Genomic DNA, 12,066 nt, shown 5'->3' with positions numbered 1-12,066 from the left:
CTGGTAAAAAACTGTTTTGGTCTCTATAGCTAATTTTCCTGTTCATGACAACTGTACACGGGTAAATTTTTATATAACTCACCCGTTTTAATTATATTAAGGTTTAAAGATATGAATAATTAAAGGCATGGCTGCTTTGAGTGACAGGTGGGTGCTGCCTGCGAGGCTTCATCTCAGCTAGTCACTGATGTTTGTGGTGCTGGTGCCTTTTAAAGAATCTCTCATGCAAATATTTGACAAATAACATGGCCTGATGTGCGGTTAATTGTACAAGCGAAGTGTCCAAGAAATCTGTCCTCCAGTTTTTTCTGTGAGTTAGTTCGTTAACTAGCTAATATGGCAGCTCATTATTAGGCTTGGGTTGGCCCAGCTGGGCTAACAATGCTAAATGGAACGTATACTAGCCACAGTTAGTAAACCAGCATGCAGCGAAGAATCAAGAGTGATAATACAATGCTTTTTTGTAAGATTGAAAAATAAAGCTTCTACGTTAGTTAGCGATCGTTATGCCATTCTAAATTGTGCTTCACTCTATGAGCGAGACCCCAGCACCCCTTCACTCTGTCTGGGGTGGTTGTGGTGGAGCCATTCGTTAGCCTAGCTTGTTAGTCTTGGCTAGCTTGGTAGCTTCAAGCTAGGTGGGCTTGTTTCAGCAACCAGGCTTCATTCTGCCCATGTTAGATCCAACCAAGCTCCACTTCTTTGCCCTTTGGGCCTCCGAAAGACTCCTGAGGAACCTTTGGGTAACATCACAAAGACTATGTTTGGGGCGTCGGTGGCTTAGTGGTAGAGCAGGCACCCCATATACAAGGCTGTTGCCGCAGTGGCCCGGGTTCGAATCCAGCTCATGGCCCCCTGCTACATGTCATCCTCTCCCCCCTTCATACTGACCTGTCCTGTGCATTAAAGGCAAAAATGCCAAAAAATATATCTTTAAAAAACAAAGACTATGTTCATTTTTTATGCAGTCTATGGTCTGTACCAAATAATTTCATTGCAATCCATTCAATGGTAGGTGAGATATTCTAGTCTTTGCCATGTTGCTAGCTAAAAATCTCAGACTAATCGATGCAGCTGCAGCCCAAACTTTGCAAAGTGTCTGAACTTGTTACACATTTCAGTGAGATTTCATTGAAAGGACAGATTTGTTCATCCAATCGTGGAGCTCAAGTCTTTTCCCAAAGCCTAAGAAGAAGACGCATTACTTCACAAGGCTCCATCTGTGTTTAGATTTTGTTTCAGGGCCCCCCAACTGAGAACTGATATCCTTGTTGTTACACATCATTTACTGCTGAATTGCAAAACTGTCCAGGTTGTAGATAGGGAGATAACAGAAGAAGAGAGGGCAGCTTTAACAATGGTCTACCTGAACTGTACATCAGAAACACACACACGCACACACAGGTCTCTGGTACAATCCAACAGGTTCAGATAGTATCATGATGTCTTCACTGCCCTATTTTGGTCGGAGGAGCTGCCCACTATCAAATGAAGGACGAATGAACGCGGAGGGCTTGGTGCAAATCAATAGGGATCAACCTCTTGGTATTGCTGCCACCCGTCCCTCTGGCTCAAAAAAGAGCTCAGATCAATGCAGATGTGTGCGGATGACAAGGATCTAAAGAGTGAGGACGCTGTGGACGCTGTCCTCTTTTCCACTTGCACACAACACCGGCTAAGATTAGACATTCAATTGGACCTGGAGGGTGGGGGAGGAGATGGATTTGTGCACAGACTTGTCAGTGATTGTGTTTTGAAATTATTTTACACCACAGTAGTGGTAGTAACAGCAGAGAAAGAAGTAGCAGGGTTGTTAGTAGTAGCACTAAGAGTCATAGAGGGTCAAAGAGGGAGAAGTAATAATACAGTGGAAGTATTAGCAGGAGCAGATAGAGCTGCTCAGTTCCAGAGAGGCTGTGATTACTTGGCCAGGTGCAGAGAGTTCTGTCTTTCAAGTTCACAAATGGAGGAAATTACCAGGGAGGAGGAACAAGGGTGCAGACACCTGTGCAGCCCGTTCATTACTCTTGTCAAACGATTGTCAGTGTGGTTTTGGGAAAAATTGTAGATATTTTTGTGTCATGCTGTGATCACGTCAGGTGGAAACTGGGATGTTTTCCAAAACAAAGAGCCTTCAAACTCATCATCTCTGGTGGGGAACCCCAACAAACTACATGTTCTGTGTGACCAACCCTCTAACAGGGCCCTAGGAGGAAAAATGAGCTGTGGGTCCATGTTGCATCCCAATTGCCAGAATAAATAGTAAATAGTAGCAGATATGTTGAAACTTTACTTTTCTTTATGTTACAACAACACTGTGGTTTACGTCTGGTTATGCTTATCCACAAAAACCACTTGACTTTTGGCTTAAGATGCCCAGTTCTGGTGTCACAGTCGCTGCTGAAAATGCCGCCTTCGTCTTGCTAAAACACAACCAGATTTGGTGGTACGATTGCTGCTGAAAATGCCACTGCTGTCTCGCCAAGAACAACCACTTTTGGTGCCACAGTCACCACTGGAAATGCAGCTATGTCTTAGTAAAATACACCCAGTCCTGGTGTCACAATCATCGCTAAAAATGCCACCTATGTCTGGCTAAAAACAACTAGCTTTGGTGGAACAATTCCCTCTGGAAATGCTCCTGCTGTCTCGCCAAAAACAGCTTTTGGTGACACAGTCGCCACTGGAAATGCAGCTTTGTCTCACTAAAATACACCCAGTCCTGGTGTCACAATCAATGCTAAAACTGCCACTGCTGTTTCGCTAAAATAAACACTTTTGGTGTCACAGTTGCCACTGGAAATGCCACCTATGTCTGGCTAAAAAACAACTAGCTTTTAGGGCTGTCCCGAATACCATTTTTTAACATTCGGACCTTCGGCAGAATTTATAACGAATATTCGTTCACAGCAGGGGGGTGCGCCGGCGGCGGACTCCGGGGTTTTTTCGGACCTAATTGTATTGTGGAGTTTTGCACAGCTTTCTTTTGATTTTCACATTGGCTAGTCATCCTGTTTAATTTGTCTTCTGATTAAATCGGAACCGTTGAAACAAGTTGTAGGAAGCCTCTGCAAGTAATTGGTTGCTGGCAGACACTCTGTGCTGTAGTCAAAACTTCATCACTTTAGAAACGTATCTATTATATTAAATATTCATGACTACATTGGTCGCAACAGCAAAGTTAATAAAGCATTTTTAGGTATAATTCATCTGTAGCTTGAGAGTCAAAAACAGGCGAGGTTATGTGTCATCAGATCTGATTGACAGTGACCAAACAACACACACGTTACTAAATCCTGACTAGTGCATGGACGTATGTGACGTATGTGACATCACCTTATCCATGCCCACTTCAAACCAGTGAAAAGAGCACAAAGAGAGAAGTTTTCTGGGCCTTCGAATGTGAATGTTTTCTAGTTTTCTTAATATTTTATAAAACGCAATTACATTTTGGTTTTGGACTGTTGGTCAGCCAACACAAGCGATCTGAAAACATTACCTGGAGCTTTAGGAAACTGCAATGGAAGGTTGTCACTATTTTCTGCAACCATAGTACATTGAATATGTTTGTGTTTTGGACTTTTGGTCTGACAAAACAAGACATCTGAATGAATCCCAATGAGCAGTGGGAAACTGTGATTAGTAAATGATAGAGAAAATCATCTGTATATTTATTAATACCGAAAATAATCATTAGTTGCAGTCCTAATAACAACAAACACCAGGATTGTTTTGCTTGTCCCCCCTCGCCACTTGCGCTCTTAGAAGTGGGGAGAAGACAACCTTCATAGTTCCTAATTATTATGAATATATCAGCAGTATACCACAGTGTGCCCAAAAATCAGTTAATTAAAAAAAGGCTTTTGAGTTAACCTGTAGTGCACCCCTGCATTGAAAATTATACACCTGTGTGCTTAAATGGGCCATGTGAATAGGTGACAATAACAGGTATGCTATTATACTGCAGATTTTTTGGCAAAACAGGTAGGAAACCCCACATTAAATGATGTGAATGGAGCGCAGAGACCCCGGGCCTTTGTTGGCTAACACTTGTTGTACTGCCAGCATGCTTTTTGAGAAGCCAGGTTTGTTTTTTATTGTTGCCTGTGAAACTAGCGAGTCTGACATTTTGGTTCACGCTCGGGATAAGGTGGAGAAAAAAATGCTGCTTTCAAGTCGGCATTAGTGCGTCAGCCCAGGTTTAAATGTTTGGAGCCCGACCCCGCTGTCAAGATGAATGGTGGGTTTTTCACAGAGTCAGATGATGGAGAATCCCATTGTGAGGAACAGCACACCGGCCGTGTCCACTGTGTGATGTTTCACCTCAGGCTAGAAGGATCAAAGCACCACCTGCGGACCACAGGAGTTCCTCCTGCACAACACAACGCTTCCTTCCATGTCAAATATCATCAGTTGAAATGTCAGAGATCTTCCTCTGGCTTTGGGTAACCATACACTGTATACATACCTACCTATCCCCTTACATGTTGAAATGAGAAGATGAGGCAGGTATGTATTTGGTTAATGTTTTCACACTTGCCAGCTCACTGCACGCTATAATCTTGCCATATTTACCGCAAGCTTTCTCCAAGGCAAGTAGCCATTAAGTCTACAAGAGCTTAACATTACAGCTTGAGTCACACCGCTCTTTCTGTAACGCTGCCGACCACACGTTTAAGACTCGAACAAACCTTTAATCAAGAAGGTGACAGAGAAGAGTCATTGTTATGTAGGGTCAGTGGCTAAATGACTGTTTTCTGTCTGAGTGCCACGAGGTGAGCTTGGAGAGTGGGGAAATGGTAGCTTAAGACTGGCAGAGGATAAGACATGAAATATGTGTGGAGTGAAAGGAAGGCTTCAGTGGGAGCACTCCTCAATGGCTGACACATGCTGGAAAGGCTGGCATACCTTGGCATTCACTGACACTCATCGCTATTGCCTTTCTTTCCCTGTGTAGCATGACTGCATATTCTAAAGCTGACGACCGACAGACCTTGAGGTAATAAAACATAACAAAATAGCATAACAGTAAAGGCGCTGGGAGGCAGACTTTTTTTCAGCTATCTGAGATGTGATATGAAGCTCCCACCAATGATGCTTTATCAGAACTGGCTGCGACTAATGATTCTTTTCATTTATCTATTGTCGGTTAATGTGATCGTTTAGTCTATGCAATGTTAAAAAATGGTGAAAAAGGGCCCATTTTCATAGGCAGCTTATGCGACAGTTGGCCCCTGGGTACAGAAACACAAAGGGCCCTAAACCCTCTCCAACACAGGGGTAAGACACACAGACTTTGAGGTGGCTTTGCATCATGTTTTTGTGGTTTTGTGTCTCTTTGCAGCTCCTTTGCACCTCTCTGTGGTCTTCTTGTGTCTCTTTGTGGTCATTTTGAGCCTCTTCCTGGTGGCTACGTGTTAATTTGAGTAATATTTTGCAAGTGAAGGCCAGGGGGAACCCTTGACTCTTTGGGCCCCTGGGCCTGTTTCAGAGCCCAAGTGTCTTCTGATGTCTTGTTTTGTTTGACCAAAAGTCCAAAAGATATTCAGTTTACAAAGATTTAAGGGAGCAGAGAATGCTTGGTATTGTTTTTTACTATTCTTGCTTGAAAAATGACTTCAAAGATCAATTATCAAAACCGATAGTTTTTCTGTCTCAGAGGCAGGATCATTTCAAACATATAGCTAACTAGAAGAGTATGGCTTTAGAGTGTGATCATAGGTGATTTCTGGGGGATACGCAGGGAACACATCTCCATCGATAATTAGAACGTGTATTTTTCCCTGCCAAGAAACACATGAAAGTAGCAGAGCACTTGTGGTGAATATGGAGATTTTTTGTGCACAAATCAGTGCATAAAAATTCATCATATCTGTTGCAGGAAATTGTTTGACACTCAAAATTTTCTGGCAGAGGACTCCCCCACCCCCAAATGCTGAAATGAAACCTACGCCCTTGACTGTGATCGCAAAAATCATTCAGTATAAAACTGTAAAACCTGATTTTATGAACAGTAAATGAAAGTGCAGCAGCTCCTTTGTTCAACAAACACAACAAGTGTGTGAATGTTTAATGTGAGGTCTTCCTTCCTATCTTCCCTAAAAAGGCTGTGTTGTCTTTGCCAGGATTAAGACATCCAGCAGCTAAGACGATATAAAAGAAGGTGAATCACTGTTTGATGAATACAGCACACACAAAAGGGGTTCAGTTATTCTTTTGTGTTGTTTTTATGTCTCTAGATTTAAGCTCGCCTTGCACACTAGGCCCAGCTCACATGCATGTGGCTCTAGCATGCACCTGGGTTTGTATAAGCAGGCAGATGGCCTTGTTAAACGCCTATGCGTGTGTCTCTGCTACTGGTTGGGTGAATGGAGGCCATCTGGGATTGGCCAGGGCTTCTGTGAATGGAGCCGGGGAGCGCCATTCAGCACCGCGGACAGCTCCGCGCCACCGTGGAGCTGTCCGCGGTGCTGAATGCAGCCCTTATGGCACCGCGTGCTCACAGCGGCCGTTTCCCGGACACCCATTACAACCCACTCTGACCCACCTGCGTGCGCTACGAGCTGGTAAACAGTGCATGGCAATCAAACAGCGAGCCCGGGCCTAGCCGACACGAGGCCTGCAGCGCGGGGCCTGGTAATGAGCAAACACAAGTCGAAGCGAAGAAAGCCTTCCGCCACATTAGGCAGGGAAACCACCTCTTGACTTTAATGAAACGCTCTCGATATGGAGTGGGCGGCCATGATGAACACCTGGCGGACTGCGACAACACACACAGGACACACAGGCTCCAGGAGTTGTTTGCATATGCCAACAGCCTTCCTTCCTGCTCATTAGATTGTTGTAAACGCCAGGCTGTAAGCGCTCGAGCACCAGAGCAGCTCTAACAAGCCCATATCTAGGTTATCGATGGCTGATCCGGCGGATTATGGGCTGCAATGTCAAAGAACAGCGCGTGGACTAAAAGGGGAGATATGTAAAAGAGTGTGGATGCTGAAAAACACGAGCAGGGCCTCCATCTGCACATTAGCATGGGGCCTAAACACAATGAGGAGATGAATGAACATGAGGCCCGGAGCCGGGAGTCTCCTTGAATCTGTCATCCGTCTCCATGGCGACAGGAGGAGGAGGACCAAAACTGGCATCTATCCGGGCCCAAATCAACAGATGGCCACCACATCAACCCCCCCCTCCCTCCCTCCAAACACCCCCCACCCGCCCCCTTCCCTCTTGCAGCCTACCTTGCACTGCTCCATGCACGTCCTCACTGAATATTCCCCCGGCTCATATTTCTGAGTCAGGAGCTCAAAGTCCTCGTATTTCTCCTGGGCGTGCTGGTCGTAGCGCTGGTACGCCTGGACGCACAGGCTGCATCTGCTCGTGTCGCCATCGCCGAGCACGTCGAGGCTGCAGTTCAAATTGTCCGGACTTGTCGAGCCGTAAAACAAATCCAGCAGAGAGTAGGAGTTACAAAAGGAAAGGTACAAATCGCTCATATTTACAGCCCGCGTCCCCTCTCTGTCGGAAAGGCCCTCGCACAAATCGTCGGCATCTGCGAAAGTAAAGCAGTATTTAGATAAACTATCCTGGTGGTAAGTTTCAAGCGGACACAAAGTAGAGTTTCCTATAAAAATATCATCTGTGTTTCCTCTGAGGCTGCTGTGTGCTGAGTGGGTCTGGGGTGAGAGGAGGTGGGAGGATGCGAACTTGACCGGGGTCCGGGCCAGTGTGGCCTCGGCGCAGAACCACAGGTGATCAGAGAGGAGGATGGTTAAGAACAAGAGGGATGCCAAGGACAGTCGCCATCTCTGCGCCCTCTCTGAGTCGGTGAATGGCTTTTGGTTGTCGCGGGGGGGCTCTAGCCAGATTTGGAAGCCGTCGTCATCTTCTTGCTGCCAACACGTCCCAGCACCCCTGGTCATATTTTGGGAACCGGCCGACTCCACCGTGGGGGCTCCTCTGCCGCAACAGTCATTGACGTGGGGTCCGCTTCGCGTTTTCTTCCCCTCAAATGTCAGGTGGTGGGTTGTCCCGGCTTGCCTTTGCGTTCAGCGGTAATTCCCATTAAAATGAGCGTGGGCCGGATGGGAAATTAGACGCTGGCGACCACGGGCCGCATCCTCCATGGCTGACCGGTGAAGCCGCTGTCCTCCCGCCCGCCCTGAGCTCCGCGCCGCGCCGCTCCGCTCCTCTGCGTAGCCTCGACTCCGTTTTTAGAAACACTCACCGACGCGTTTACGTTTTCCCTGGCCTCGGTCGTGCAGGGACAAGGGCGCTATCCTCTTCCAACATGGCGAAGCTGTCTGTCTTTGTGTCGGCGGATGGGCCTACAGCCTGTAACAGACCTCTTTTCTTTTTCAAGCCCTCACCGTCTTCATCTCGCTGCCGTTGTCAAGTTGCCGCCATGTTCGCCAAGAGACGGTGTGTGTTTGCAGGAATCTGCGTCAAGGCAGCGGCAATAACCACGAGCATTTCCGGTTGTAGCCTTCAAAATAAAGATCGCAGTCTGGCGTGTTTTGTTTTTGTGCCATTCCTGTGTCCTGTTTTCATTAATATTAGCAGCAAGGGCGTATAGGTTTGTTTCAACAATATTTGCACAACATATCTGACTGTATATAATACTTACTCTTTTTTCAATTTATTCTTATTTATTCTAGTTTAGTCAGTGTGTATTTTAGTGGTGTCAGAGCAACTCGCAAAGTAAGAATTTCATTGCCTGTAACCACATTTATGTTTGCTGTGTACATGATAAGAAACCTCTTGAATCTTGAATAGCTATGAGCTTTTCCTGCATCAGTTTATGGTGTAAATGCTTTTAATTTTGTCAAAATTAAAGTCATCTGCTACTTTAAAAGCACATGTTCTGAATATTGAGTTTGCCCCCTGCGTCCTTCCTGAAGTCTGCACATGCCAGTCATATTGTTTCAGTTGAAGCAAAACAATCCAGCATTTTCACAGGGAAAAAGTTCAAGTTAGAGAAGTCAGAGCAAATAAACATAATTATATTTTTGCTATCTCCTGAGCCCAGGTTAGGAGCCACTGATATACCAAAGTCCAACTTTCTCATTTGCTCAAAATGCATTTTAATTGTTTTGTTATAATGTTAAAGCTTTTAAAGCAAATGTATGCTGACTTAAAGCCTGCTGGTGCTTTTACAAATGTGCACTATTTGGCTCAGTATATCACTAAATAATGTTTACTGCGTTTTGCAACACAGCAAAATTATATTCCAGTGTGTACAAATAACTGCATGCATAGTTTGAGATGCATATTGTATTTTACTTTGAAGGTCAAATCGCCTTACATCCGGTATTATTCTACCTAATTTTGCTACCTTCACAAACGTCTCCATCTCTGACGTTATGCGCGCGCATCGCAGTCACCGCATCCGTCGGCGCTGAGGTGCGTCAAGTCAGAAAGAGCCCGCAAAAATGTCACCAGAAATGTTTTAATTATGACTTCAGAATGAAAGCCTGTGATTTCAGTCTCCAGAATACACACTGTCTCAGTTGTTTAGGTGTATACTAGAAAAATTAAGATTAAACAACACCTGCAAGTAAAAGCATGCAGGTGCGCAGAGGATGTGAAACAATAACATGTGCTGACTGGAGAAGGAAAGTTTGTGATGACTGTTTTATTTTGAAATTTCCACCAGCAGACATTTCTATTCTCTATATTGCGGTGGTCTTGACACTGTGCCAGTCAGACAGGTTGGTACTCACCTGGTTTCAGCCTCAGGCAAGATGCTCTTATCAAAAGACAGGAGCCTGTTTCCTCTTTAAAGGACAATACCGACTCTTTTCCATGTTTCAATCCGTTAAAATGAAGTGTACTTTATAAAACAGCCACCACATATCAAAAGCACAGGCTACTGTAGTGATTTAGATCTCAGAGTGTGTTTGCTCTCATTTATTTCTTTATACATTATGAAAAATCTACCTGCCAAGACTTTTTTTCCTCCTAAAGTTATGTTATTGTTGCATGGTGATGCAGAGCAGATGTTTAAATCAATGAGCGCTTACAACTCCATTATCACTCTGAGACAACTCTGACAATAATTAAAGCACACATGGTGTTTATTCAAGCCAGTCTCTGCCAGTGTAGTGATGCAGTGGTTGAAAATCAGATAACAGGATAGGAACCAAAGATGTTAGTATTGGTTAATTTTGTTATCAATAGCTTGACACCCATTAATCAGTAATTAACCAATTACTTTTAAGAAAAAAGGAGGTCTTTTCCTTTAATCCAGCCCTCCATTGATCCAGTAATTTTTTGTTGTTGGCTGTGCTAACAGACAGCCGGCTAGCTGGTTTACATGAGGACACATAATGGCTACTTCCTACCCTCCTGTCTCCACTGGTTAGCTAATGTTAGCCTTGGCTGCTGGTCTGGTGGGAGCTAGCTAGCGGCGGCACTCGTTCTGCAGTTACTACTGGCTTGCTGCAGAAACATTGTGGCCAACCTTTGGTCTCCCGCCAGGTAGCTCTGATGTGAAAGTGTCTACATTTTGAGCTGCAAAACTCCTTTAGCACTGTTAGCTATGTTAGCACTACTAGCCGTGCTGACGCTGCTAACACTGCTAACAGAGCTCACAGTAGTTAACAATGCTAAATAGAGAGAACGGCTCATTGAACTACTTACTCACTGCTGTTCTGCGCTCAATGCCGCTCAAAAATATTCTCGACCATTAACCCAACAGTGGTTAAGTGTTAATATCCCTGACAGGAACCAGACAAAACACACTGTATTTATGCCACAAAAAGCTGTGTGTGGTTTTTCAGATTTTCCTCCATATGATTTTACCTCTAAGACCTGGAATACAGATATTTGTTTTACTGCCCAGAGTCAGGAAATTCGGAGCTAGATGAGCCACAGTTGGGTGAGGATGTGTTGAGGACGAGTGATTTGTCCATCTGACATTTCAACAACAACCAGTTTACACAAAAGTGGATGTTGGACAAATACAAACAAATATTAATGAACTTTGTGAGCAGTTATTGGTGAGGCTTAAGATGGAGCTCGATTCTCTGTTGTTTTGATTGAATTTCTTCCTAGAGGATGGGCCGTGCTAATTGCTGCAGACAAACCTCCCCTGCAGCCATGAGCCGCCTGTGTTTAGTCTCATTTATTTCAGCTAAGTGCATACAGCCGCTGGTTGTCTCAGGGCTGCTTCCACACCATTTGTTTCTGCTTGTGTCCAGCGTGCTCTGCTGGTACCATCTCTCCAGTCGCTACGGCCGGCTTAATTAGAGCATTTATCCCATTAGGACATGGTATTTCTGCAATGCTAGCTTTCAGTGGCTGTTTGCTGTTTCCATCTCCTGATCCTTAGGACTGATAATCTGCTCCAAGACAAACAGTTGTGCTGCAGTGACACAATGCATCCTACACGCAAAGCCACACTGAAATAAGCACTAGCTGAGTACCTCTAATTAAGGCCTGTCAATCAAACACTCACTCGCATCACCTGGAAATAGTCCAGAGTGGGCGATGGGTTACAGAGTGCTAACTGAGGCACAGTATTGATTTGTTTCCGGTAATGAAGATCATTTTGTTCTCTTTGACAAAAGCTGTACAACTCTTACATAAGCCAAAGCCAAGAATGTCTCAAAGGTAAAATTTTAATTAATTTCTTTAACAAAATTACAAACCCTACAGGGAACACTACAACATGTCGACGAGAGCCATTATTCACAGTATATGATTGAGAACAGGTACCTCATCACTTTTACTTTGGAAATGTATTCATGCGGCATTTACGCACAACAATGCCCAGGGCACCACAGGCAGCTACCTGCACCCTAGAGGCGACGGTAATGAAGGTTATAACATATCAATGAGTCCCAAGGCGCATTGGTGACATTTTTGAAGACAGGAAAACACGGCCACATCTTTGCTGGAGGGCCTTGAGCTGAACCGGTTTTAACGTACCCCTGTGGTGTCCCTCGGTCTCTCTCTGCCAGCTGAGTGCACGCCGAAGAGCTGAGGCAAAGGCCATCCCTCCACACAGACGCTTGTTTTAACTTAATCGCCAGTTTTTTTAAAACAAGACTCCAGTCAGAGCAG

At 44.8% G+C, this 12,066-nt stretch overlaps 1 protein-coding gene across 1 annotated transcript in view; it reads right to left on the bottom strand.

Moving 5' to 3' along the window:
• Window positions 1-8,407, bottom strand: part of nalf1a (NALCN channel auxiliary factor 1a) — a 38,860-nt gene extending 30,453 nt beyond the window's left edge. Inside the window, exon 1 of the mRNA XM_050063694.1 lies at window positions 7,242-8,407. Within this exon, the coding sequence (XP_049919651.1) occupies window positions 7,242-7,922 (681 nt within the window). The 5' untranslated portion in view covers window positions 7,923-8,407. The remainder of the gene's footprint in view (window positions 1-7,241) is intronic.
• Between the last annotated feature and the right edge of the window lie 3,659 nt (window positions 8,408-12,066).

Source organism: Epinephelus moara, chromosome 15 (genome assembly GCF_006386435.1).
Source record: "Epinephelus moara isolate mb chromosome 15, YSFRI_EMoa_1.0, whole genome shotgun sequence".
Taxonomy (NCBI): Eukaryota; Metazoa; Chordata; class Actinopteri; order Perciformes; family Serranidae; genus Epinephelus; species Epinephelus moara.
The sequence above is the reverse complement of the archived record's forward strand: the minus strand, read 5'-3'. Positions and strand labels throughout refer to the sequence as shown.